Source organism: Falco cherrug, chromosome 15 (assembly GCF_023634085.1).
Source record: "Falco cherrug isolate bFalChe1 chromosome 15, bFalChe1.pri, whole genome shotgun sequence".
NCBI lineage: Eukaryota > Metazoa > Chordata > Aves > Falconiformes > Falconidae > Falco > Falco cherrug.
The window spans coordinates 13,392,783-13,420,228 of NC_073711.1; the positions used below are offsets into that span (position 1 = coordinate 13,392,783).

The 27,446-nt window shown below is 56.3% G+C and overlaps 4 protein-coding genes across 13 annotated transcripts in view; 3 read left to right on the plus strand and 1 right to left on the minus strand.

Moving 5' to 3' along the window:
- MED12 (mediator complex subunit 12) overlaps window positions 1-10,243 on the minus strand; it is a 36,600-nt gene extending 26,357 nt beyond the window's left edge. For 5 of the 9 annotated variants that reach the window (XM_055727199.1, XM_055727196.1, XM_055727195.1 and 2 more), the window contains exons 1-10: window positions 9,949-10,242; window positions 9,470-9,574; window positions 8,437-8,628; window positions 6,544-6,703; window positions 5,082-5,257; window positions 4,683-4,793; window positions 3,869-4,123; window positions 1,569-1,715; window positions 1,181-1,280; window positions 604-740 (exon numbers count right to left, since the gene is read on the minus strand). In XM_055727199.1, coding sequence (XP_055583174.1) covers window positions 604-740; window positions 1,181-1,280; window positions 1,569-1,715; window positions 3,869-4,123; window positions 4,683-4,793; window positions 5,082-5,257; window positions 6,544-6,703; window positions 8,437-8,628; window positions 9,470-9,574; window positions 9,949-10,047 — 1,482 coding nt within the window. In that variant the 5' untranslated portion in view covers window positions 10,048-10,242. Of the gene's footprint in view, window positions 1-603; window positions 741-1,180; window positions 1,281-1,568; window positions 1,716-3,868; window positions 4,124-4,682; window positions 4,794-5,081; window positions 5,258-6,543; window positions 6,704-8,436; window positions 8,629-9,469; window positions 9,575-9,948 lie in introns of all 9 variants that reach the window. The other 4 variants (XM_055727201.1, XM_055727200.1, XM_055727198.1 and 1 more) reach the window with 1 other exon arrangement.
- A 634-nt stretch (window positions 10,244-10,877) lies between these two features.
- Window positions 10,878-15,848, plus strand: IL2RG (interleukin 2 receptor subunit gamma). The gene is made up of 8 exons (XM_005434418.4): window positions 10,878-11,037; window positions 12,914-13,004; window positions 13,244-13,428; window positions 13,585-13,727; window positions 13,837-13,999; window positions 14,441-14,549; window positions 14,621-14,705; window positions 14,809-15,848. Exons 1-8 carry the CDS (start codon window positions 10,893-10,895, stop codon window positions 15,010-15,012), a joined length of 1,125 nt encoding a protein of 374 aa, XP_005434475.2. The 5' UTR covers window positions 10,878-10,892; the 3' UTR covers window positions 15,013-15,848.
- A 117-nt stretch (window positions 15,849-15,965) lies between these two features.
- LOC114014522 (uncharacterized) lies at window positions 15,966-17,612 on the plus strand. Its single transcript, XM_055727691.1, is given in 3 exon segments — window positions 15,966-16,433; window positions 16,435-16,615; window positions 17,274-17,612. Coding segments are annotated over 3 exon segments (813 nt in total). The 5' UTR covers window positions 15,966-15,985; the 3' UTR covers window positions 17,458-17,612.
- A 155-nt stretch (window positions 17,613-17,767) lies between these two features.
- Window positions 17,768-25,641, plus strand: LOC102051859 (sestrin-3-like). Of its 2 annotated transcripts, none has more exons than XM_055727202.1 (9): window positions 17,768-17,973; window positions 21,030-21,233; window positions 21,444-21,626; window positions 21,750-21,986; window positions 22,071-22,182; window positions 22,441-22,559; window positions 22,978-23,168; window positions 23,470-23,614; window positions 24,175-25,641. In XM_055727202.1, the coding sequence occupies exons 1-9, from the start codon at window positions 17,908-17,910 to the stop codon at window positions 24,262-24,264; spliced, it is 1,347 nt and encodes a 448-aa protein (XP_055583177.1). In that variant the 5' UTR covers window positions 17,768-17,907; the 3' UTR covers window positions 24,265-25,641. The 2 variants fall into 2 exon arrangements, with proteins under 2 accessions (XP_055583177.1, XP_055583178.1); XM_055727203.1 differs by having other exon boundaries at window positions 22,441-22,544.
- The last annotated feature ends 1,805 nt before the right edge of the window (window positions 25,642-27,446 follow it).

Here is a 27,446-nt window from a genome sequence, read left to right on the forward strand (position 1 = left end):
CAAATCTCCAGTCTGGCTTTGCTTCAGAAAATCATCTCTCTTCCAGCAGCACATCTATGGAATGCTAATCTTAGCACAGAGCGAAAACCAGCTTCTCAACAGAATTATACAAAGTATGCAAACTGCCAGTCCTGCAGCTCACTTCCGGGAACCAATGCAGTACTGGCTGCACCATGGTCCTACATATCAAGTAGGCTAAGAGGAACTTGAACTGTGAGCTCCCAGACTCCAAGGAAACAGCTACCAGCCCAGAATTTGACAAGACTAGCATTTACTTCTCTCAGACACATAGCATGTCTTTATCATCGATCCGCCATCTGGACTCATGTCTTCCATCAGAAGACTCTCCTCAGTCAGCTGCGTGGATTCCCTCAAGCTTATATGTATTTGTTAGCATAGACTTTCTAGAGCAGACCCCCCATTCTCAGTTTAGTACCTCCCTAACTTAAGGCTGCACGAAATCCTTTTTAATGGAGAACACATCTCTTGGCCAAAGGCCACTACCTAATTAGCTCTCGGCAAACACAGGACAATAACAGTGGAATATAAACAAGAATATAGCCACATCCAAGACCAGGGCCCAGCACCAACATCCCAAAGCACCTCATGACTGTCTTTGGTTGGACCCAGCCCAAATATCCTGTTATACAAGGAATCCAAAGAGTTGCTGAAGTCAGATCTTTCAAAGCTGTGACTGTCCAGAACTTCTAAAGTGTGCAAGACACGGCCGATAGTGAAACCTAGAAGAGAACAGAGAAGAGAAGAAAAATGCGTATTTGGAGACCGGTACAATGGACTCTGTAGCAAAAGTCTGTGTGAGCTCATTGCTCAGGAGACTGCCTAAGGAAAGCTGCACCGGTCAGGCAAGGGTCCACCTAGCTTTGTATCCTGACTCTCACAGTGGCCAACAGCAGACATAAGGGGAAAGCATCAGCACATGGCACATGTACCAGAGAACTATACTCTTGTATATGTTTCCAGCTTCCAGTAACAGAAGCTCCCCCTGGGAAACAGACCCACGCAAGATTTTGCACTGGCAAGAAACTATTTGTGGTTTTTTTTAACTGCTGACAGTAAAACACCAATGTCATCAAATAGGAAAAAACAAAACAGGCAGACAGGAACTTTCTCAGGGTAACACATGAAACAGGGAGAAAAATTTTAACCTACAGCAAGTTACCTGCTGTGGTTTCCTGGCACTTGTCAAATGACCAGCGAACCTCCACAGCCTGACCACGTTCCTTTATCTGCTGCTCAATTTCACGCAGCTTTGCCCGTACCTAAAAGTAATGGATTGTGTAAACATACAAAACCATGCCTTAAAAGTCCTGTGTACAAAATTATCAGAAAACAAAGAGCATGACAGTAAATCTACTGAAGATTAGACTTCGCCTATCTTCCAGGACACCAGTCTTGCTTATAGCAAAACAGGAGCAGTTAAAGCCTTGGGAGCGAGACTCCAAGCTCCAGTTCAGCTTATCACACAACATGAAAAGAAAATCCTGAAAGAGTTAAGATACAGCTATTATCCTGGACAACAAGAGCTGCCTTTTTTGAAAGCTGCTCACCTGCTGTGTAAAGGCTGAATTCCCTCCTGGCATGGGCAAGTTGGATGGGGCTATAGGCAGGTGGTCCAGTGGAGAGCCGGTCTTTATCCTGCTGTCAGTCAATGAGTAATGCCACACAAGGGCACTTGGGCAACACAAAATTATACTCTGCAACAGATGGAGCAAAACAAGGTCAAAACAATTAAGTTAGATCACTTTCTACAGAAATAACCACTACTTTATCCTACTGCCCGGGCATTCATCGTCCTGTACACGTATTTACTGTTTGGGGTTTTTTTGTTCCAAGCTCTGAAAGGGTCTTTGTGCTAAAGACTATACTACAGTAGAAAGAAGTAAACTAGTATTCTTGCCGCACTGAGTTTCTTGCCCTAGGTATGCTCAGGAAGCCAAGACCAGAGTTCCATGCTATCCAAAAGCAGTAACACGTTGCTGCAGAGCTCCTTGCTGCTTCTAAACAGAACTTGTTTTGTACAACTCACACCACCAACATAAAATTCAACCCTCGTGGTCCAGAAGCAGCATTTACATCAGTGACCTACAGCCCTCATCAAGAGTGAGGTGTGAGAAGAAATACAAGTCAACAGACCCAAACGCATTATACTATATTAATAATTACAAGTATGATTACAGTAATGATTATAATAACAATACTATTATATATGCATTTTCATTCTTTTATGATCTTGTACACACACCCACACAAACACAGACAAAAACTTTACTGAACGGTTCCTAGGATATGCTCCTACAGCTTCCAGCTCACAAGAAGCTGCATGTTAAGATGTGCAACCAAGGCTGTTATAAACATCAAACCAAAGCATCCATCCTGTCTTGAGAACATGTGAGCAAAGGTTAATTACATACACAAAAATGCATCTGTTTCCAGCCTGACTTTACCCAGCTGCAACTTCCAACCACTAGATCTTACTCTGCCTTAGCCTTATCTACTATCTGCAGATCAGAAATGCTCTTCTGAGACACACTAAACAAGATCAGATCATTATTAACCAATCTGACCTTTTTAAGAAGGTTGTGTTCAAACCCCAAATCAGCCAAATCTTTGAGGTGTATATACTCATATTTTCCCTAAAGTAAACTCCCCAAACGCAGGATTTTTATATTTAGAAAGACATGTTTTATCACACAGAAACTAGAAAACAAACCAAACTAAACTTTTAAAAGTGAAAGTGACCAAGACAGACGTAATGGGAATATAAAGGGGTTATTTATAACTCCTGCATTGCTCTCTGGTCCTTGCAGGCAGATTGTTACTTCTAGCCAGCTGTACTCCAGGAATTTTCTCTCTTTCAAACATGAGAGCTGGCTGGCTGTTTCTTGATCCTGTCAGGGCTCCTTGATCTCAAGTTTCTTTGTTGAGTTGCAGGTTCCCAAGCTCTGTGCTTGCCTTCCTCCTCACCTCATACTCCATCCCGCACTCTCTGGAATCTCCTCTGCTTTAATGCGCTCCTTTCCTCCCCTGCAAGGAGCAAACTCCACTCCTCCTGCAGGGACCCACCTGACCTAGTCACTCTCCTCTCGAAGGACAAAAACACAACCATGAACACACACACTGAACAGAACTCCTCTATCTCCCTCTGACAAAGGACGGTATGCACCAAGTCCCACAGTGACACAACAGCATTTGCCCTTCAAACATCTACCAATACAGCTTCAGGAACCTTGCCCTTTTTACCGCAAGGTAAGGTTTAATCAATTCCAAGTATAAAGATTATGAGTTGAGAGTCGTACCTTTTCATAGCCTGCTGCTGCTCCTGAGTGGTCTGCCTAAACCATTAAAGTTCTTCCATAAAGAAGTGGGAGGGGTTGTTTTTTTGTGTGCTGGTTGTTTGGTTTGTTGGGGTGTTTTTTGTTTTGTGGGGGTGCGTTTTTCTGACGAGGCGCTGTTTGCTTTTAAGAGCTCAAAATTACTCTCATTTTTGGCATCATTTCCTTTCCTAGATGACAGCCTGTTATTGACATACACAAGATGAAATAACCCTTTCTTTCTCATCCCCTATTCTGCAAAGCTTTCCCAGCCATCTGAGGCACCTGTGAATGGATCAAAGGCTCTATTCCAACCTATTTTTCTTATGCAAGCCAGTCAAGGGCACTGCTAGAGCACTGATGTCTGGTACAACAGCTGTGCAACACATCATCAAAGACCTACCCTTTGACAATCATGGTTTGATATTTCTGTACTCAGGAAGTTGCTGACTCAAACTGTAATGATTTTTTCTGTGATAGCATACAACAAACTGTCCCTGTTGATCCAACTATCACCAGTCACTACTCAAACTTACCTGGAGGATGCAGCTAAGCCCATATACCACTGGCCGGTGCTGAGGGCACAGCAGTAAGTCACTGAAAGGGCTGGGAGGAGGATTCCCTGCAGCTGGCTGAGGGGTGGGAGTTGAAGGAAGAGCATTCCCTGTCTGGCCAGACAGGATGTGGGGTGGGTGCCCACCAGCACCATCCAGCTGCATAGCAAGCCTGCGGGTGCAGAAGTAGGCCAGACGTCTGGACAGGTATGCAGATTGCACAAACTCTCCAGAGTACTGCAGGGAAGAGGGACGGGGAAAAACATCCTCATTACAAGCGACAAAAAAACCCACCCCTGACCCTCCCAAAGCAGTATACTGTGTGGCACTGCCTGGTAGATACAGTCCGTTTTTACAGAGAGCTCCTTAGCATCATTGATCACCCACTGGCCACTAAGCATCAGAAGAACCCTTTCAATGCTCTACAGCACGGATTCCATGTATCAAAATGTACCCACACCCAGACTTCCCAGGGCTTAAAAGGTCTGCCTAGGATCTGCTGCACCAGAAAGAAAGAAAAGCAATTTCCATGCAGTGGTGCACAAAGAATCCAGCTATCACAGCTATACATGGGCAGGGATTACCAAGTCATGCACCGAAACAGGGTAAAGGAGAAAAAACCAGAAAAGAACAGGACTAAAAAGGTCTCCTTGCACAACCTAAGAATGATGCTCAGAGGGACGCTCCCTAGTGTTCTCAGCACAAAATAGCTCACCATCCCTTAGGCAACAGGAAGGGGACTGACAACAGGGTAAGTCAGCACTCTCCTGAAGCAAGCTGGGTACACATTTCTCACCCGCAACAGCAGGGGCAGCAGCATTTTCAGAAATTCATCTTCTCCTGACCGTATCTTCTCAAAGCACTCAAGGACCCACGTCAGGAATTCATGCCGGTCCAGCATGCCGTCCTGCACACAGATAAAGGCAAAGCAAATGCACAAAAGCTGAAGCAGCATCCACTAAGGAAAGGCAGAACAGCAGCAGCAGCTGCTTGCTTTCCAACAGTGGAAATAACTCTAGAAGTTCGCACAGTTCTGTACTACCCCTGTTCTACTACTAAGCTTAAAACTGCATCCAGCCCTAATGGTCTATTCACAGAAAGTGAACATTCTGCAAAAATACACATCACTTTGCATCCATTTCCTCTAGCCCTCCTCTGCTACAAACCCACCCAGTAGCCCCCTCCATTTCCTCACCTGGAACATGAACATAGCTAGTTTCTCATTGTAGTCCCACTGCTTCAAAGCTTGTTCCACCTCTTGGGGCACTGGCCCAGGGGGTGAACCACAGCCTTGCCCTGGGAGCTGTCTATAGAACTCCGCAATTTTCTGCAGCTGCTCTGACAGGTATTTGGTGATGATCTGTGTCCATTCTGAAGAAGAAGAAACAGGTTAGCAACAAGTGCTGTGGTAAACAGAAGCAGGAAAGAACCAGGCTGGTGCACAGACAAAGAAAGAAAAGTAAGTACCACAGCATTAGCTTTGCTTGTGGCCTGGAGGTGGCAGGGAGGAAGAGGCATCCACAGGAATGGAGAACAATGGGGAAAATCTGTGTTTGGGGGGCAGGTTAACTTTGTACAAGAAAAGTTGGGAAGATTCCTCAATTGCAGCTGTTGAGAATCAGCAGGCAGAGAAGAAGAGGCTTTCTAGCAGGGAGCAGCGCTAGGCCAGCCTGGTTTCACATTCTCAGTAATCTGACAGACAGCAGAAATACTGGAAACACTTCAACTCTGCACTTTGTTCTTTTTCTTTTTCAGATTTCAGTGTAAAGCCATGATCAACGATTTTTTAAAATAATTGTTTTTTAAAAAAACTAACTGCATAAGAGACAATCTCCATACACAAAGTGACAGCACAATTACACTCTGCCGGGACAATGCAGATGGCAAAACAAGGACAAAATACGCAAGAACGTGAAATAAACAACACTTATAGCAGTAGGTCAAGGGTCAGCAGTAGGACAAATACCCAAAGGAACAGGATAGTAAATGGAATAAACATATCTAACAAACAAATCAACCTCCAGAAACAGAGCTAAGAAGCCTGTGTAATTTTTATACCAAAGATAAACAAGGAGGGAAAAAAAAATATCGATGGACTTCAGCAGCTAATACTGCTTTTCAAAGGACTGTGGTCAGGGCCTGTAGTCACAGCCACACAAACCAGAACACAGCCAAGGGAGCTCTCCTAGACCACAGTAATCTGAGCAGGCCAGGATGCAAATGACGTTAGATATGGGATCCAGTAAGGCTTAATGAAATTCAAAACAAACAGTGAGTACCATACCTGAATTCTCTAGGAAATGCACTTACTCACTTATGAAGCAGCTAATCAGTCAACACTAAATTATAATGTTTGCAGTCTTTGTAGAGTAAGGAAAAAACAGGTTATACAGCAGAGGAGCATAACAGAACTTAGCAGGGAGAAAGAAGAGGTAGGTTCTCAGGAAGTACTTGCAGCTGTTAAGACTTATTATTCAACAGCATACTCTTACAGGTGGGCCCTGTTGTTTTAGACAGTTATGCACATCAGAGCACTAGGACTCATCAGCAGGAAACAAGTTCATACGGATTTCCAGGCTACCTCTTATTATTCAAGAGCAGGCTGAGAAGGAAACATCTGAGATGAACAAAACCAGTGCTCCAAACAAAGTGCTTACCAATGAAGGGATCAATGACATGACGCTTTTTCACCTTGGTTTCTGTGATGGCAGCATAATAGGCACAAGTCATTTTGATGAGCCAGGCTGCTCTCATTACTGGAACAGTGTATTTTGCCAAATAACCAAAGACCTCTTCCTTCTTGCTAAAGATGGGCACCTGTAACAGAATTGAGAGGGAAAATTGCAACCAAGGACTTACATGGGAATTATTCCAAAGCAACTGCACATGCTGTAGGTGCTGCAAGGTGTGAAAAAGGTAAAAAGGGAAAAGGTACTCTGTTGTTCTGTATCTCAAAAAACCTACTGCGAGAATTCACCTCTGGTCAGAAAGCAACAAGTACCAGAACTGCATTTCCGTATAAACAGAGACAAAACAAATTAAAAGACAGAAAACATCATTACACATCGCTGTAAATCCACACCCTGAATCCTGTGAACAGCTTTGAGGACATCCTCCAGAGAGGATATAAACAACTACAAAAAGTAAACACTAAGAACTGAGTCAGAAACACCGAGTATCTACTATACAGACTGAAGATCAGACTCTTCATTTTATGAACAAAAGAGTGGTTACAAAATTCTTCAAATACCATGAGTAGCCAACAGAAGACTGTGAGAAACAGGGAACCAAGTACCATAGTAGGAAGGAATTCATTAATCCGAGATTCAAAATTCAAGATACAACATGGGAGGATACCAGTGAAATCACCAGACTGCACATATATAACCAGGAAGCAATAACAACACATCACAGGGAAAAGTACAGCTGCAGGCCTCACTTCTGCAGGATACTACGGAGAGCAAAAGCATGCATGTGTTCACAGAGGACAGGTCCATTTAGTAGGTATCTCAAAGTCCGTGAAGTACAAAGAGTTCAATCACTTACTTGCTGTTTCTTACATTCTTCCCACTTATTCTCTGATGCCTCAAAGACACAGGCTACTTGGCTACCAACAGTCTCTGCTTTCATGTCTCTGTCCATGAAAACTGATGGAACTCATTGCAGAAAACTGGGGAAGACCTTGAAAGGTACAAGCTTTCACACTGACCTCAAGAAACTCGACAGCCAATATGCAAAGAAGGACACAAGGACTAAGTTTATAGAGACAGATTCTAGGAAAATCTTACTACTTTCTTTTCCTCCCCAAGAGTGACTCAGAACACCAAGGAGCAGACAAACTCCAGCTTCTAAACTATGTGTTCTGTTAACGTTTCGCACCCGAGCGCTCTGTTTTTCCACAATGCATGTTAGATTCACGAGTTCTTGTTTATAAGCCCACCCTGACAGAGAGTCAGCTCCCCTTGCTATGAGGCCTCATAATACGGCAGAGTAAGACCTTTCTTTCTTCTTTGATAATCTGTAGAATTCAGTGCTACCAGAGAAATATCTAGCTCTAGACCCCAGGGCACAGAAATGCTGTAGCCTGGCTGAGACCAAGCTGTAATACACATACTCTTCTCACCTTAAAACCAGAAACATGAGTCACTGAAACAGAAGTCTAGGATTATCTCCAGTAATTCTCACTATGACTTTTGAGAACTTGAAAAACCCTCCACAATACAAATGGTCCTAAATCTAAAATAACAGACCAAAGGCAACAGTGGCAGCTCTTCTGAGAAACATCCAAAACTCAAAATAAATCAGTCGTATCATACAAGCCAAAAGACAAAGCTGAACACAAACTCCAAACAACAGATGAGGGACCAGTTCTTTGACAACTATAGCCAGTGCACTACATATCCTGGGTAAGTTCTTCAAGCTGAAAGCTTCAAAAGATGTAGAGAGAATAAACTTCTCCCAATAGTAAAAACATTCTATTATACAAACACTTCAGAAACAAGCATAGCCTAAATGCTCTGCCCTGCCAGGCAGCCTCTGCTGTAACATACCTTCTTAGCAAGATGAGTGAGGGGCTTAGTTCCAGCCAGATCTGTGAACCAGTTGTTTATGGCACTCTGAGAACGTGCTGTCACCAGCCAGAAGTTATCCTTCTGATTCACCTGGGGCTTCCGTCTTCCAGTGTCGGGCAGTGTATTACACCGCAGCTTTTCTGCAATAATACTGCTAAAATTTGAACTGATCTAGAAAAAAAAAAAAAGAAAAAAAAGAAAAAAAAAAAGTTGAATTACATTTCACAGGTCAAAGATCTATTCTATGTGCTTAAAATCTCACTCATCATTCCTACCAGAAGTCTCATCAGTATCAACTTTTGAGACACAAAAAAACCTGCCAATAATTTCCTTTGTTATACTTGGAAAGAGGAATGCTTCTAGTCAACATAAACAATAGCCAAGCAGGGACTCAAGTTGAGACAGACATAACTCTGTATAAATACTTGTCAGAACAGACAGAAGGCTTCTCAGACATCGGCCAAGGAAAACAAACATACTGTGCTTATTGATTGCCTTCCATCCCAGGTCATTACTAGTCCTCTTGCCAGGGAGGCCAGGAAGTTAACATCTTGATTTTAGAGACTGGAAAAATGGCGTTGAAGCCTGTTATGACCCATGTTTAAACTGCCAGATATTTCAAGAAATCTGACTTCTCTTCTACCACGACCATGATGTAACCAAACCAATAAGAAGTAGTTTCCTGCTTCTGGTATCCTAGTCTTCTGCTTTATTCATGGAATACAGGGAGTTTTAGATGCTGGTTTAACACAGACTGCAGATAACAAACCTGCCGCTAAGATGTACAGAGCAAGACAAGAAACTGCTCTCTCAGGGGTAGGACACAGTTCCAAAAGTATGATGAACTTTGATTCTACAAGGACAGAGGGTTAGGTCCTAAAACACCCATCCTAAAGGGAAGAGTTCCGTACACAGCAAAGGAATGAGACCCAGTACTGCCCCTGGACCCGGCAGCCTGCTCGTACAGACATCAGGCCTTGCCAAACCCCCACACCATCCCGACGCCTCTCACCTTCGCTGGGTTGAAATTAACATTTTTGGCACTGCCATGCTCATCCCCAGAGACCGCTGGCTGGTTATTGAAGCCTTGCTTGACGTTCAGAGCAGTCAGCTCATCCTGCAGGGGAAGGACGATCAACAGGGCCCGGCTACACGCCCGCAGCCCCTGACCCTGCCAGGCGCTTGGCCAGCGCGGGGCCAGAGCACGGCGCGGCCCGGCGGGCCCCAGCCGGCCTCCCCCAGGCCCTCGGTGCCAGGCAGCGCCCAGGCGGGTCCTGGGACACAGGAGCCGCGGGTCCCTCGGCCAGCGCCCCCCAGCCCAGGGTCCTGGGGAGAGCCAGCCCCCTCACCCAGCCGCCGCGGGGCGCAGGGCTCCCCACCCCCACGCCAGGCCCCCCGGGGGCTCCCAGCGCACCCCCGGGCCCTCCTCAGGGCCAGCCCCGGCACAGCGGCCCCGCACCCCAGGTGCCCCCACACACTCGGCCCCCGCACCTCCTTCTGCTTGGGGTCCTGCGGGTAGACGTCGGGCGGGCCGAGGCGCGGGCGCTTGAGCGGGCGGTGCTCGTAGCTGAGGACGCCGAAGGCCGCCATCCCGGGCCAGCCGGCGGACAGGGGCGGCCGGGCCACAACAAGGGCCGCCCGCGCCTGCGCCCTGCGCCGGGGCCGCCCGAGCGTTGCCGGAGAGGCCCGACCGCCGCGCCGCTGTCACGGGCGTCGCCGAGGGGAGCCGGAGCGTCCCGAAGCCTGGCCGAGGAACACCGAAGAATCCCGAGTGCCGCCGGGGAGGGCCCGAGTCTGAAACGAGCGGAGGCGGAAAGTGTCGAAGATGGACGGGGCGGCCCGAGGGGCGGGTGGCGCCCCCTGGCGGAGGAGCTGCGCTGGGCTGAGGTCACACGACCGCCCCCCACCGCCGGCTAGCTTCGTCATTAGCCTTGGGGGCCCGCAGCGCCCCCCTCCGCTGCCCCTGATACCGCCCCGTGCGCCCCACGGCCACCATCCCCCCGGCCATACCCCCACTGCTGTGCCCTGGCCATCCCCCCTGTCGTTAACCTTCACAATCACCTCCCGTCACTGCCCCCGTGAGGCCCTTTGTGACCCCTCAGCTGCCCTTGGCGCTGCCCCAGTGATGCCCAGTCCTGCCCAGTTCTCAGGGACCCAGCCCAGGACACCCGTGGTTGGGCCGTGGGTTGGGAGCCCCACGCTGGGCCTGCTGCTGGGGGGCAGCCCTGTGGGGGTGGGCCCGGGTGAGGCAGGCGGTGGGCCCCAGAGTGGTTAGCCATGGGGCCTGGGCAGGAAGGATGGTGGGGCCCGGTGGGACGAGCTGTGGGGCCCTGCTGGGGTGGGCCGTGGGACCTCGCTGGGCGCAGCCGTAGGTGGGTCCCTCGGTGGCGGGTGCTGCGGGGCAGGAAGCGGCGTGGGTGCGGAAGCCGGCAGCCATGCGCAGTGGGCTGCGCGCTAAGGCTGTTTGCACGCGTCCCACGGCTCACCCCGCCATGGCAGGTCCCGGCACCTTCGTCGTGCCCATCCTCCTCCTCCTCTCCAGGCTGGGGCCCTACCTTGCTGCTGCCCGCAGCCCCCCAGGTAAGGGGGCACGTGGGCCCTGGGGGAGGGCAAGAGGCCCACAGTGCCCTGTGGCTGGTGAGGCCGGGGGATGTCGCTCCACAGTGGTGGCGGGTGAGGAGCACAGGACGTGGGGCTGCAGTGGGCTGGCGAGCCATTGGGGCATGCACCGGAGACCCCGTGACCCCCCAGTGGACCCCAGGACCCCCAGCAACTACATGGCCCCTTGCAGTGGGGCTTCTGGGAGAGCTGGGCTGTGTCAGGAAACCCCGTTGGGTGCCCCTACTCCCACCCCGGCGCTAGAGCATCACTGGCACCACCACCCCCATGGCTATCAGCCCTGCAGCTCTCCTGGCCCGATGGCTCCTGGCCTGATGGCTGTACTGGCCCCACAGCTCCCAGCCCCACAGCTCTGCTGGCCCTGAGGCTGCCAGCCTAGCAGGTAGTGCTGCCAGGAGGGACCCTGGCCACGGGGGTCCCCCATGGCGGGCCAGGGCGGGGGGCAGCAGCAGGATGCGATGCACAGATCCTATCAGCCCTGCGCATCAGAGCTGCACCAGCTGTACTTTCCATCCCAGTCACGTCAGCAGTGCCGTGCGCAAGCAGGGGATGGGACAGGGCACAGCGGATACTCTTTCCACCCAGCACCCTCACCCCAGCCGTTGTTTTCCAAGAAAAGATCCACTTCTTGGTTGGCTGTCAGTAAAATACCAGCTTTCCATGGAAATGCAGCCCTTCTGTATCCCTGGACTTCCTGGGCTGCTGGGAAGGTGCTCTCCATTTTCGCATGCAGAAACAGTTCAAGCACAGCACCTGCTCACTCCATCTTGTTACACTACAAGCCAGGAAAGCCTGGCTCTGGCTTTTTCCTGCCTCTGCAGCACTAGCTGATGCATTTAGACTTCAGAAGGGACCAGGTGTCCCATTGTCTGATTTTTAGGGGGAAAAATTCCATTTTCTGGGAGCCTCCAGGGCAGCTGTTATCTGCCAGCAGCTGGTTTGGCACTTGCCAGGGCTCTGTGTGGCATCTTGGTCCATCGGAGATGTTTGTCGCACAGCGAGCCATGCCCACGGCCGTGTGATAACTGATGCAGGGACCAGCACCACCCCGGTGGTCCTGCAGCCCCCAGCCAGCCCAGGATGTGGCCTCTGACTGTGTGGGCAGGATCAGGGTTGGCACAGCACAGCGGAAGGAGGGGGAAGAGGAGCCAGCATGGGCACCTGGAGCAGCTGCTCAGCCTCCGGGGGCTTGGCAGTGTTTCCTGCAGAGATCAACCCTCTGGGCTCAGCCCCTGGCCCTGTGGTGGAGGAGCTCTGCAGTGGGAAGCACAGCCCAGCATAGCACCCATCACCCAGCCGCGGGGACACATGGGCACCTGCAAGCACCCAGAAGGGTAACAGCAAGGTGAATTTAGCCAGGATGTCTATCAGGCAAAAATCCTGGAAAATCCCCAGTTTTCTTATGGGATAAGCAAAATGGGTTGGCAGGGAGGGGTTTCTGTCCTGTCCCACAATGCCATGAGCTGCAAACAGAAGCCACAGGGTGACTAAGGGGATCACATGGAGGAACCAGGGCAAAACAGCACATCTGGAGTAAGAGGAGCTAACGGTATGGGTGCAGGACAGACAGCTGCTTGGCTGGCAGTCCTTTGGAGGAAGACGTGGGGCTGCCAGCAGCCCAGGCATCACTGACACAGCGTGTGTGAACGGGGCGGAGGGAGACTGGCATTGCAGGCAGGCTGCATTGCAGCTCCACCAGGAAGAGCTGGGCTTGTTTGGCTCACATGAAGGAAAGCTGACAGGGGTGTGCAGGGACTCCTGGCACGTGTTGTGTAGCCCATCCGTGGGCCCTGGTGCAGCTGCCTACCACCACAATGCCTGTGTCTGTCTCTTGCAGGAGTGGAGTGTGTCCTCTTCAATGAGGACTACATGACCTGCACGTGGGGGAGCAGAGAGACGCTAACGGCCAACTACTCCCTCTACTACTGGTAGGTGCCTCTTCCCTACAGCCAGTCCCACAGCAGGGTGTCCAGCAGTGGGTCCCTGCACGGGAGGCTCTTGCCAGCATTGCTGTCTCAGCATCGGCCTGCTCCTCTTCCCTGAGCTCAGCATGGGGGAGGCTCTGTCTCTGGGGCAAGCAGGAAGGGATGTTCTGGGGAGAGGGCTCCTGGGGCAGGTTTGGGGTGTGCGGGGTCTTGGAGAGCCCCAGTAACCTGCTGCTGCACAGGTACGAGAACAGGTCCCCTGTGGTAGAGTGCAAGCACTACCTGCAGGACCAGGACATCAATGTTGGCTGCTACTTCAACCAGAGTGAGATCATCCAGTTCCAGCCTTTCCGTGTCCTTGTCAATGCTAGCCTTGGCGGCAGGACCCTGGAGATCCGAAGTGAGCGCATGGACCTGCAGGACCTGGGTATGGAGTGGTGCAGGGCACCCATTCTCTGTGGAGCTGCTGTGGGGCAGGAGCAGGGCTGTCAGTCCCTAGGGCTGCTCCATCACACCCCAGGTGGCAGCAGGGCCACCAGGGCATGGGGGACAGCACTCACTGGGCATCACCTGTGCCTTGCAGTGAAACCGGAGGCACCTGTCAACCTGACAATCCGCAACATGAGCAGCAACCAGCTGCAGCTGAGCTGGACCTCCCTGTACCCCAAAGCCCAGTGCCTGGAGCACGCTGTCAAGTACAAGAGCAACAAGGACACCAGCTGGACGGTGAGAGTCCCCTGGATGCAGCACCCCAGTGGTTGTGTCCAGGGACAAGCTGTGCGCCAGCCTCCATGGCAGTGCTGGCCCTCATCACACGGCCCATGTCTCTCTGCAGGAGCACCGCGTGAAAGGAGACATCTTCTCCTTCCCCAGTGTGGACTACGAGAAGTACTACACCTTCTATGTGCGTAGCAAGATCAACAGTTACTGCGGCAACACCAAGCTCTGGAGTGAGTGGAGCATCCCTGTGGTCTGGGGCAGCAACTCCACCAGCAAGGGTAGGTCCTGTGGGCTGTGGTGGATGGGACAGGCTGGGGCATGGTGGGGCTCAGCAGGCAAGGGGTGGCCAGCAAGCGGAAAACTGGCCCAAGGCAGCGGCTGTAGAGGGGAGACCCATCCAGGTGCCTGGGGCACAGGCAATGGCAGCAGCCCTTGTGTCCTTTGCACTTCTGCAAGGCAAACACGCACTGCCAGCAGGACCTGCTGGCTTTTGCCAGTGTTTCTTAGCTCTGGAGAGCTGCTCTGGCGGGGCTGGTCCAGGACAGGGTCACCAGCCAGCTGTGGTGACAAAGTGACATGGCTTGAGGACAGGCCCCTTCTCCATCCTCCAGTCCCAGCTGAGCCCTGCCATGGATGATGCCGAGCTCCCATGGCCACCCACAAAGGGCCACTGGCATGGTGCACTGGTCAGGGGTCCATGTCACCCCGGCTCTTTCCAGGCATGGCGGAGGACCAGCTACACTGGTCCTGGATCCATACGGTTCTGATCCCCATTGCCTCCTGCCTGATCTTGTTGGTCCTTGTCATCCTACTGGTGCGCATGGAAAGGTGAGCATGGGGGGCTGGTGTGGGGCAGCAGCACTGGGGCCTTTCCCCTCTGACATGTCTCTTATGCGCAGGGTGTGGGTCATCCTCATGCCCCGAATCCCCAATCCTAGTAAGAACTTCGATGAGCTCTTCATCACCCACAATGGCAACTTCCAGGTAAGGCGGCTGTGGGCAGCCCTGCCCTGGGCTCACCCCCTGCCCTGCAGGGTTGGGACTGGGCTGGGTGGTGGCTCCTCTCACCCTGCTTTGCCCTCTGGAGGAATGGGCTGGAGTCCCCAAAGATATCTTGGAGAGCTTCAAGCCCAACTACAGCGAGAACATCTGCTATGTGAGTGAGCTGCCCCCCAAGGAGAGCTACGAGCCCCTCTGGGAAAGCAGCAAACACCCACCACCAGTGACGTCAGGGGCTGTGGCCACCCCCCATGAGCATAGCCCCTACAAGAACAGCTACACGGGAGTGTGATGCACTCCTGCACCCCACATGCTCTGCACCACCGCTGCCTGAAACCTCACCACCTTACATGCCTCGCTTCTTGCTCCCACCCTGTCTCCACCAAATGCCTGGGACACCCAGCCCTGCTCCCTGCCACGGCCGCACTTGGACCCCCATGACACAGCAGCTGTACTGCACTGCAGGGTGCTGGGTGCACTTGCAGGGCGCCAGGTGAGCGCAGTGTGCTGGGTGCACTGCCCACTGCACTCCGTGCGCGGGGCAGCGCAATGGGTGCAGGAGGCAGTGCATCGGGGGCAGTGGGTAGTCCCCTGGGTGCACTGTTTTTTCCACTGGGTGCTCTGTGTGATGCATTGGCTGCACTGCACAGTGTGCCAGCACCTGCCCTGTCCTTGGGGTTGTCCAGGAGAGCAGAGTGACATCTCACCATGAGCCCTCCTGCATGCAGGATCCCTCACGGGGTTGCTGCGGTGAAGCAGAGCCGTGGGAGGGCTGATGGGCTCCCACACTGCTCTCCTGTGGGCCGCCACACTGAGTGTGTTGGACCTGCTGGGGGCTTGCCGAGCCACCCTCCCTGCTCCGAAGTGCCTGCAAGCACACCCAGGGATGTACCCCAGCGAGGGGGCAGGCGAGGGGGCAGCTGTGACCAAGCAGGCAGGAGCCACTGGCTAACTGATGGGGACGCCAGGGCTGAGGAGCACGAAGGGTCAGAGGGGCCAAGCCACCATGTCACCCCTGGCCTTGAGGGCTGCTGCCCCGGGGCACCAGGTGAGCCCAACTGTCACGCCTCGCCTCTCCTTCGCCTGTGCTTCAGGTTTGCTGCTGCAATAAAACTCTGCTGCACTGGGGGCTTGGCCAGGCTTTTCTTGCAGGGTCTAGGGGTACCACCAGCAGAGCCCCCACTCACCTCTGACCTCGCAAAAGCTGTGAGGCAGGGTCCAGCCCCACCGTCCCACTCCCATGGTCCTGGGCTCACAGCAGCAGCATGTTCAGCTACTTCAAGGATGGGGCTGAGTCCCCTCCTGGCCATCCGGGTGCGTGCTGCCTGGGCACGGGGGAGACACACCATGGCCTCACCAGGCAGTGGGCTCAGCTTCTGGGCTGTGCGGCCGCTGCCAGGGCCAGCTGCTGCTCTCAGCCACCACCGCTCTCTGCAGATGACCAGAACTTCCTGGCCAACACCAACTGCACCATCCTGTGGCTGCTCTCCTACCCGAGAAGGATGGTGGAGGTCCTTGACACCAGTGAGCCCTGGCTGCAGGGCTGCAGCTCCCCCCCACCCAGCCTTGGCAGCAGCACCGGTGCTTTGTCCCATCTCCGGTGGGATGCCACACAGGCTCCCTGTGACATGGACGCAGTGGTGAGGTGGGGAGTCCTCAGCTTGCCATGCTGGCAGCCCACACCCCTGCTCCCTGGCTTTTCCAGATGTCATCATCCCCACACCCGAGGTGCTGTTCCAGGTGACCAGCCTGGGTAAGAAGGCTAGTGGGTTCCTCCAGGCGCGTGCCACCTACTGTGTGTGCAGGGTGGCGTTTGGGGTGCCTGGTAGGTGCTCAGGCAAGTGGAGCCCCCAGCCCCTGGGAGTCCTGCCAGTGCATGGAGTGGTGGGGCAGGAGTGAGGAGGGGCACACTGTGCTGGTCCTTCACACCCCTGCTGGAGCACCCTGGCCCAGTGCTGACAGGTGGGCAAGGGGACAGGGATGTGGAGCAGCTGGGTGGGCGGGCACAGGTGTGGGGGCCTGGCACTGGGGCCAGGGACTGCCACGGAGTTTGTGGCCCCACCTCTGGTGGCCCAGGCCCTGCAGCTGCTGCAGGGCCAGTGCTTGTTCAGGAAGCAGAGGTGCCCAGAGGTGTCAGAGGAGTGGGGTGCCTGACAGGGAGACAACGCCCTGCATGGTGCAAGGCCAAGGGGTGGTGGTAAGGGGCTGCTGGTGGCCCCCAAGGTTGGCCAGCATTGCCTTGCCCACCTTCACCGAGGCCACCTCTGCCCTGGGGACAGGGGGACACTGTCAGCCACAGGCCTGCCCTGCCCAGGGGACCTTCCCACCCCTGCAGCATCCAGCATCTCACAGCCCCGTGGCTCACGGCAGGAGCTGCCCCACCCCCATGTCTGCCACCCCCACACCCCCTGCCCTTCTGTGCCAGGTGCCAGGACCCTTATGACCCACTTCCCTGTCCCACTGCCTGCCATCCCCACACGCCTTCAGCCTCACGGCCCGCTGCCCTGTCCTTCACCCCCCAAGCTCCATCCCACCATCCCCATGACCACATCCTTGTGCCTTGTTGTCCCCGCAGCCCCTCAGCCTCCCGCCGCAGCCCCCAGCATGCTGCCTCGCGGTGCCGAGGAAGGTGTCAGGGCGAGGCTCAGGCAGAGTGGGGACAGAGGGGACCCGGCCCAAGGTGGCTTCACCCTCCAGAGCACGGCCAGTGCTGGGCCGGTGGGGCAGGCGGTGCTGAGGCTCTGTAAGGGCTGGGGCCATCGATGGGGCCAGGCAGGGCCCGGCTGAGGGGCGACAGCCACGGGAGGGGACGAGGACGGCGACAAGGGGACAGCCAGCCGCCCCCGGCCCCACAGCGCCACCCCGTGGCGGGCAGGTTCGGCCCCGCCCCCTGCCCCAGGTGGGCGGGGCCTACGAGCTTGACGGACGGGTAACTTTTCACCCCCGGCCACGTGGTGCGCTGGGCTCCCGCCCCTTCGCGGCAGGCTGGGGCGTGTTAAATGAGGCCACGCCCCCTCGCAGCAGTGATTGGCGGAGGCGGAGCCGCGGACACGCCCCCCCGCAGCTCGGGCTGCCGCGGTGCCCGGCTCAGCGTTGCCGGCGGGCAGGACGGGGCGGGCAGGACCGGCGCCGGTCACCGGCACTGCACGGCACGGCGTTGCACGGCACGGCGCGGCGCGGGCTCACCATGATCGTGTGTCCTCAGAGCGTGGAGCACCCTCGAGGAAGCCGGTGCCAGCGGCTGCCGGGGCAGGTAGGACCCGCCCCGCCGCCACCGGAGCCCGTACCGGAGCACCGGGTCCGGCCCTGCTCACCGCCACCGGGTCGGCTGCGACAATAGCAGGCGGGGGTATTCCCGCCGGCGGTGCGCAGGGCCGCGCTCTCCCGATGCGGTGGCCGGCGTCCCGGTACCGGCACTGGTGCCGGTGCAGCGGCGCCGTCCCCGTTCCCTTTGTGCGGGATGCGGGAGGCGCCGTGCCTCCATCACTGCCAATCAAACTTGTTTTTCTCTCTCCGCCTGCATTGCCCGCGCCGCGCACCGGGGGCGCTGCCGCCGCCGCCGCCCGCACAATGGGGCTCCGGTTACCGGCTGCCGGCACCGGGCCCGGTACCGCTGTAGGGACTCCTGCCGCGGGCACTAGCACTTCCGCTGTCCCCTCGAGAAACGGGGCGGGGGATCGGGTGAGAAGTGCCCCGCCGCGGCCGCGGCCCCGGCGAGCATCACCGGCGGAGTCACCGGTACCGGCGGAGCCGCGGTCTCGCCCCGGGGGGGGTTGGAGCCCCGGGGGCTGGCGGGGCTCACACTGCAGAGTCTTGCCCGGCCGGTCGCGGGGCGAGGCGGGGTCTCCCAGCCCCTCTCCCGCGGCTCCCGGCGCTGCCCGGGCTTGTTCCCGGTCGCAGGGTGCAGGACCGGCTGGGCTCCCCCAGCCTCCTGCCTGCTTTACATGCAAAGTGCTGCCCGGCGATTGGCTGCCCGGGCAGCGCCGGGCATCGTTCCCCCGGCAGCACCTGCCCGGCAAGGGAGGGGGTGAGGCTGGCGGTGGGTATGGGTTCGGGGTACCTTTTGGGGTTCAGGGGGCTTGAACACACGAAAGCCCCCCCCTCCCCGGGAGAGAGGCTGTAGGAGGGGGTGATGCTCCCACCACCCAGGGCTGCAAGTGGGCATAGGGGGGGAGGAGGAGGAGGGTTATGGCTAGGGTGGGTGAGGAAGGTGACTCTGGGGGCGATGCAAGAGGCTGGGTAAGCAAGGCTCGGGGAGATGCGGCTGGTGGTGCCAGCAGGAGAGACCCTGGGCTGAGCTGGTGCCGTGGGGAGCAGGCAGGAGAGCCTAGCCGGGGGACCGGGGACCTGCCTTTCATCCTCCCAAGCTATGTCTGCCTGGTTGCTTGCTCCATCATCACCTGGACAAGCAGAACAAAGAGAGCTGGTGGCCCCAGAGGCTGAGCCATGGGCTAGTCACACAGCTCCTCGCTGGGAACTACCTTCGCCAGGGGAGCCGAAGGGCCCCCCGGCTCCTCCACCTCTGCCCACCAGAAGGGGAAGACCAGTGGCTGTAGCCTGTGGGTGTCCTCGGGGCAGCTCGTTCCCTGAGCACAGGGACTTTGGGGGTACTTTTGCAGGTCACTTCTGGTTTGCACCTTCTCCTGTGGGACAGAGAAGCTGGTGTTCTTCATCCCTCCCCACTTTAATTTGGGCTTCGGGGTCTTTTTTGGACCACTTTGGCCAAAAGTGAAGAGGAAGCTCCAAATGGCATCAAGTAAATCTCTTGACCCTGACTGATGGTGTGTTTTTCAGAAGTGCAGGACAGCAGAAAATAGCCTGAGCTGCTTCCTCTGCTGCCTCTGTGGGTGCAACTGCTCCGTGCTGCTTCGCAGCTCAGCCCCCTCTCTGTCCCTCTCACCCTGGTGTGCTCTGCTCTGTCCCCGTGGCTTTGCCATCCCTGCCGGTGCGGTGCTGCTCCGACCTTCTGGGTTGCTTTATGGCAGCACACTGAGTTGCTGTAGAAGTCAAGGCCTGATGTGGCTCTGATTAGTGAGATAGCTGCAGGCAAGGCACAGGGCATCAGGGCTCCTGGTCAGGGCTCCGAGGGCTGTGTGTGTGTCCTGGCAAGTGGTGACAACCCAGGGTCATGGTGGAGCAGGGGCTGGTTTGCAGATGTGTTCCGGGTTTGCTGTTGTGCCACTGTGGTCACTGTGCCCCAGTCACCAGCCTTCGGGTAACTGCACCAGAGAAACAGGTGGGAGGAAGACGACAGCAGTGTCAGTGTGGCCAGTTGCTCCCAGGGGAGATTTTGGTTAGAGCTCAGGATGGGATGTGCACCCTCTGCATCCGAGGGCACTGCCTGGGCTCCTGCGCAGGAGCCGAGACTTTCTGTGTGATAAGGGTTAGCACCAGCTGCGCCCAAGCCTTGGTGCAGGTGGGCTGCAGGTGCAGACCCGCTGTTGGGTATGAGGTGTGGCAACGGGGCCGTTGGGACTCAGCAGCTGCCTGGGCACCTTTTGTACATCCCTGCCCTCAGCTCCGACCACCCTCTTAGGAGAGACTGGGGTGGCATGGCTTGGGGCTGTGCTTGACTGGGGCCCCAGTGCAGGGCTGGGGCAGGCGCCGCTGGAGGTGTATGGACACCCCTTGCTGCGTTGCCTGTCTGTGTTTTCACTGGTGGGCGCACTCAGTGTCAGCTGTGCCACGCACCCGTGTGCTGTGGAACCTGCTCCCACACTGTCTCCTTGAGCAGCACGTGGGGAGACTTCTGCGCCCCTCCATGTGCTCCCAAATGTGTGGCAGGTGGCAGGACATTGCTTGTCCCATGGCCTGCTGCAGCAGGAGCCCAGCATCAGCTCAGTTGGCTCAACGGCTCTCCCCCTGTCCCACTGCTAGATGGGTGGGCTGGGTGCTGGTGGTGCAGGGGCCTGGCATTGAGGCTGATGGGTTGGTCCATTCTGGGGAGGTCTTTTGTCTGTCATGTTTCTCCTGCTCCAGCCTTGCATTTGCCCCTAAGGCTGCAAGGAAGCATCCCTCCTAGTTTGCCCTTTGCTTCTGCCCACCAGGCAGTGCCCTCTCCGAGGCAGAGACCAACCTGTGTTTCTTGTAGCCTGTCCTCCCACTAGCAGTGACCCTGCTGAGCTCTGAGCTCTGCCCAGCTCCCCAGCCCGAGCCCTCTGTGGTGGCTTCTGACCTGGTGGTGTCCCTCTGGGAGCACCAAACCAGGAGAGGGGATTCCAGCCCTTTGCAAAGCCTGGGCTTGGCTGCGGTGGGATGCTGCAGCAGGGGCTGCTCTGGGGAGAGCTAAGCAAAGCATGTTCCCCACAGGTAGTGAAGATGTCTGGCAGTGACCCCGAGCGCCCTCAGTTCCTCTTTGTGAAGGTGCTGGCGAGCCGGGGGCGGCTGGAGGCAGTGACCCAGCAGATGGGTTACCACCCGCAGTACCTCGACAGCTTCCTCAAGACTCAGCACTACCTGATGCACATGGACGGCCCGCTGCCCTTCGACTGCCGGCACTACATCGCCATCATGGTGAGCCCCACTGGGAGCTGCTGGAGGGAATGGGGAGCTCTGCTCAGCCCCATGGGGCTCCCTGCTCTCGCCCCAGCATCCAGCCTGTGCTGTGGGCTTCTCTGCAGGGGCCAAAACCCTGATGTCCTGGAGGCTGGGCGAGAGGTGGGTGTGGGGTCCCAGGACACCTGTGTCACCAGTGCAGGGGATGCTGACGTGCTGCTTTTGCAGGCTGCTGCCCGGCACCAGTGCCGGTACCTGGTGAACCTGCATGTGCTGCAGTTCCTGCGGGCAGGGGGTGATCCCCAGTGGCTGCGCGGCCTCGACTTCATCCCCCCCAAACTCCGCAACCTCAATGAGATCAACAAGATCCTGGCACACCGGCCGTGGCTCATCACCAAGGAGCACATTGAGGTATTGGGGAGGGGGCTACCAGCCAGAGACCAGGGTGGTGCTGAGGACAGCAGCATCCCCAGGGGTTGCCAGCACCCTGGCCACCTGCTTGCATGGCATCACTGGTCTGTCCATGTCCTGCAGAAGCTGCTGAAAATCAGCGAGTGGAGCTGGTCACTGGCAGAGCTTGTGCACGCCGTCGTCCTCCTGGCACATTGCCATGCACTTGCCAGCTTTGTCTTCGGCTGTGGCTGCGAGCAGGATGAAGGGCCGGGGGGCCGAGGCTCAATGAAGCCCTTGTCACCCGGGAACCAGTGCTTCTGTGACACCACCGCGGGCAACGGCTACAGCCAGGAGCTGCTGCGCATCAACCGCAAGCGGGTGAGCCCCTGAGGGTGGGTCCACAGGGGGATGTGGGACACAGCTGGGACCACTGCGCTCACCCCTGAGCCTGTGTCTGTGCAGTCCCTGGACTCCTGCATGGAGCTGGATTCGCTCCGGGAACGCATGCAGCGGATCCATGTGGAGACCGAGGGGAGGGAGGAGACGAGGATGCTGCAGCAGGACCGAGAGGAAGGTGAGGGGCAAGGAGCGGAGGTGGGTGTGCAAGGTGGGAATTCATATGGCATCCCTGGGTTGCTCCCCCATGTCCATCCTTACATTTTCCATGATGTATCGTTCGGAGAGGGGCTCCTGGGATGCTGGCACGGGGGAAGAAGGCAGTGGCACTTCCCAAAGACACACAGCAAGGCCCAGCTTTGGATGCTTGCTGCGGCTGGGAACAGGGCAGCTGAGCATCACTCCGACCCATCTGTGGGGCTCTCCCCTCTCGCAGATACCGACGGGGAAGTCACCGGTGCCACCAACCTTGCATGCTACATGCAGGACCCTGACTTTGGATACCAGGACTTTGCTCGGCGCGACGAGGATCAGACGCAGGTATTCAGAGTCCAGGTGAGGTTCCTGCTCTCTCGGCAGGCAGCAGCCCGGGCTGCCACCTCTCCTCTCTGCTCCTGGTGGGGAGTGGACGGTTGTGGGGGTGCCCGTGCAGCTGGGATGTGGCGCAGCTGCTTTTGCAAAATGCCTGAGCAGCGAAGCGAAGCTCTGAGAGAGGGGAGCTGCCCCACTAGGGTTGGGGAGAGGGAAGTGACTGGTGACTTCTGTCCCCAGGGGCTGCTAATTTCTTCACATTACCCTCATGGAGGCAAGGGTTAAAATCGCTCAGAAGCTGCCTGGTGAGGGATGTTGTGGTTTGTGGCAGAGCCACCCCTAGAGCGAGTTCTGCTGTGTCCTGAGGTCTCCAGACCTTCTTCCTAGGAACATGCCCTGGGCTCCTTTTTGCAGTTGCGAAAGCCTCTTGCTGTGCCAACAGGATTACTCCTGGGAAGACCATGGCTTCTCACTGGTCAACCGGCTCTACTCTGACATCGGGCATCTCTTGGATGAGAAGTTTCGGATGGTGGATGGTCTGCAAAGCAGCGCCATGGCCAAGCGGCAGGGCTGTGAACCCTCCGTCTTCAAGCGGGGCATCTGGAACTACATCCACTGCATGTTTGGCATTAGGTAGGGAAACCATCCTCATGGTCCAGAGGAGAAAACTGAGCTGACCCAGGTGGGAGGGGAGGGTAGGGCACTCGGGCTGTCTTGTAGATGGGCTTGGAAAAGAGACAGAGGTGAAACGCCTGCCTGGATGTTGGGCCAGGCAGGGAAGAGGTACTCAGCTTCTCTGGCCAGGGCAGGGTGCTTTGGGGACGGCACTTTGGTGCCTGGTGGCCACTGCCAGGTGTACCCCTGCCCCTGCGCCATGTCCTGGGCAGACTACAGGCAAGATGCTGCCGGTGACTCGTCCTTGTTGTCCCCGCAGGTACGATGACTACGACTACGCAGAAGTGAATCAGCTCCTGGAGCGAATGCTCAAAGTTTACATTAAAACTGTAACCTGCTACCCTGAGAAGACAAACCCAGAAATGTTTGACAGGTTCTGGAAGCAGTTCAAGCACAGTGAAAAGGTGGGACAGCTGGCCCCTGGCCCTGACAGGCTGCAGTGGGGCTGGGAATGGGCAGGAGCTACAGGCTGGGGTGCTTCAGGGGGTGCATAGGAAACCTTTGAGCCACCAAACCAGTCCAAGGCTGGGGGCGGGGACTGGAAACTGGCTGTTTGTAAGGAGCTGGGCTTAGTGTGGCATGGGGCTGCCTGCAGTGTGATGAGCACAGGGGCCATCGGCAGTGCTGGGATCTCCAAGGCCGTTACCTCATCGGTGAGTGCCTCCAGGTGAGCTCTGGGTCCAGCTGTAACTCTCAGGAGAAGCTGCTGTGGGTGGCAGGGACTGTGTGGTGCCAGCCCAGCGTGCTGGTGCCAAGTGCTCTGGGGACTCCCCAGCACGTGGCTGTGGGAGGCAGCCACAGCCCGCAGGACTGGGAGCAGGGAGAAGGGGCAGCTGCCCTGCGCTGGAAACATTGGTGATCTTTTGTCCCATGCTAAAAGACTCGCTAGCCTGGGTGAGCACTTGCTTGCACTGCTGCCCACAGCACACTGCAGCTGCCTGAACCTCTCTTACTTCTCCCTTAGGTTCACGTGAACCTGCTCATCCTGGAAGCCCGAATGCAGGCAGAGCTGCTGTATGCATTGCAAGCCATCACCCAGTACATGATCTCCTAAACGGTGGGGAGCTGTGCTGCGGCAGGGCCGGGCAGCAGCCTCTCTCCCTGGACTTGTGTGTGACCTGTCATGCTGGGATGGACAGCGAGGGATTACTCAATTTAGTTTACTTGACTGTCTTGTTCCTTTTTCCCCCCTCCCCCCGCCTTGTGGGGCTCGCTGAGTGGCCCCGTTACGTGCAATTACCAAACTGTGAGGCAAGTCCGTGCTGCTGAGATGTCGGTGTGATGCTGGAGACTTGAACATGTCCAAGGAGGACTGCCAAAGATGCGGAGGGAGAGGGAGGGGGGAGGGGACCGGGGCCAGTTTAGAGGGATGCTCCCCCCCCCCCCCCGAGCAGGAGCTCCTCACCCGGGTGCTGCCGGGGTCTCGGCCGCTGCGGGGAGGGCAGAGGGGAGAGCTGGCTTCCTTCCCTGGCTGCGCCAGCTGCCCTGCTCGCCAGCCGCCCCGCGGTGCCTGGCCTCGCTGGGCTGATGCATCCTGCGGGCAGCTTGCGGGTGCGTTGCAATGTCCTGAGTTGCGTGGCCAGGCAGGGAGGGGGGTGGGTTGCCAGCGAGGGCCCTTCCCCAGCCTGGGACGAGGAGGGGATGCACTTGGCTGCCTACACGTCCTGCCCTTTTAGATCTATGTGCCAAACCCCTCTGGGCTGGACAAGAGATGACCCAGGTGAACTCCAAACTGTGAAGTTCTTGCTGGCAGGGTGCCCTAGTGCTCTGCCTTCTCTGACAGCAGGGCGAGGAGGTCTCTGGCAGTGTTCAGGCTCTGGAGGTTTTCGCAGGTGACTTTGGGCAGTCCTCAGGGAGCTTGCCCCGAAGCCTCTCCTCTGCCTCCCATAAACTGAAGGGGCAGGAGGAACAAGGGAGGCTTCCTGAGTTAACGTGGCTTGTATCTTATCTTCTTGCCACCACGAGAGGGCTAAGGTCCTGTGTCCGGTCACTTGCTGCTTAACAGCATGGTGGAGGAGCCTGTGGTCAGTGCAGGTGAGCTACAGGAAGCCTCTTGATCTTGGGCTGGGGGGACTCCCTGGGCTGTCCCCATTCTGAACAGGGACAGCCCACGCACCAGCCTTGCCCTCTGCCTGGTGGGCAGGAGCATGCACCACTGGTCCCCCCATCCTAGGGCTGCTCCCAGCCCATGCCGCAGCCCCTGGCTGGGGAGGTACGAGGGATCCAGTACAGGATCCAGAGCAGCCACAAAAGGGGAATGAGGCCACCTGTGATAAGTGGGAGCCTGAAGCAAGAGCAGCTGTTGAGTCAGCCCAGTGCACGCTGCTTCAGTTGACCTGTTTACTGCGTAAATGTACGGGGAGAAAACCTTGTGTATGGAAGCTACAGAAAAAGCCTATTTTTGCTATAAATATATTACGTTTGACATGGATGCATGCTTTATTTCTGCCAGATGTTGGGAAGGGATCCAAACTTACACAGCTGCTCTGAAGGCAGGACAGTGGTGCCTGGCTGACTGCAGCCCCAGCATGGCTCCAGCTCCAGGAAACCCAACGTTCCCAGCCATGGCAGGGTCCTGGGCTGACAACTCTGGTCCAGGGCCAGCAGCTGGTTACTAAGGCTGGACCTGTCCTGTTCAGCTCAGCTACATCCTCTTCCCCTACTCAGATGAGTAACGCCCACAGTGTTGCATGTTCAACAGGAAGAGGGAGAAAGAAGGTTTTCAAGGGGCTGTGGTGCTCCAGCAAGGAGGGTGCTGGAGGCCTTTCCCCTGCCAGGTACCTGGCCACAGGTGGGTGAGGTGTGGGTGCTGCTTCTGCAGCTAAGGAAGAAGCATTTTGTTTGCACTCACTCAGTGAGCAATGCCAAAACCCAGGACCAGCTCTTTTCCCAGCCTGCAGCACAGGCTGGGGGAGCCTGCACTGGGGCTGGACCAGCTTGTACTGGGCCAAGCTGGTGACCAGGCAGTAAAATGCCAGGACAACAGGTGCTGGGCAGTACTGGCTAAGTCAGTACCGGTGCCAGGACAGCGGCACCAGTGCCCGAATGACTGGTGCTGGGACAGCTGCCACCAGGCTTGGCTTGAGAGTAGTGGGAGAGGCACTGCTGTACCACCATTTAGCCCCAGCAAAGGCTGGGCACAGACCGGAGCAGCTGGGTGTCCTGCTCACCGTCAGGTGCAGCACTCCAATTAACCGTAGCAGCCCAGCTGCCTGCCAGTCCTTTTGCCAGCCTTTCCCCTGTGAAAGCAGCTCTGTTCCCTGCAGGGCTGGGATGATCTGAGCAGCCTGTTCTCCGCAGGGCTTGCCTCTCCCCGTGCAAGCAGCACATCCGCAGCCCCGCGCCGCCCGGGGCTGGCTCCCAGCGACATCCTCACCACCTGCTAGGCGAAGGGAAGGCTGCAACAGCACGGCACTAGCTGAGGGCAGAGGGTTTTCCACCCTCAGGAGCCATGAAACAGGTTCCCTTTTTCCCTCCATCTCTGTTTATGCACCAAGAGCTGGCCTTGCAGGGGCCAGGGCAGCTGCCGCTTGCTGTGCTGGCAGAACAAGCACTGGTCGCAGCAGCTAGATGGAGCGCTCCATGGGCTGTCAACCCTAACCAGAAAGCAGCATAGCAGCTGGCAAGGCCAGGGGAAACTGTCAGCCTCAGCTCCCCCACAAGAAGAAAACATCCCCACATGACCTCAGAGCTGGAAAGCAAGAGATGAAGCAACCACCTACTCCCATTCCCGCAGAGCCAGCAAAGTTACTATCTTGTCCCAAGTAGGTCTTGTAGCAGGTAACTCAAGTATGGGGGATTGTGTCACTAGACGAGCCTGTAAGAGCCTGTTGACCAGACACTTCAGGGCAGTTCTACACCCACGCCAGTAACTACAGCTTAGCTTTTGAAACCCATGAGCTGGTCCTTCATCTTATCAAGCCCCTCTGCTCTTCTCCTGTGCCCAGCCAGGCTGTGAAGCTCTTGCACTCAAGGTCCAGGCTTTGAGGCTTCCCAGGAAGGGCAGTGCAGGCAGTACGCCACTGCAGTAAGCAGATGACTCTAAGCCACGTGGCACGCCATACATCTGGCAGCTTCAATGCTTGGGACCCTGCCTGGTGTCCCCTGCTCCCTTCATCTGCTCAGACTGGGATATTCCTCGCTATTGCTCTGGAGGCTGGAAGCAGGAGAGCTGCCAGAGCCTGGGGTACCTCTCCGTAGGAACCCTCCGGATGTCCAGCACACCCATGCGGGAGC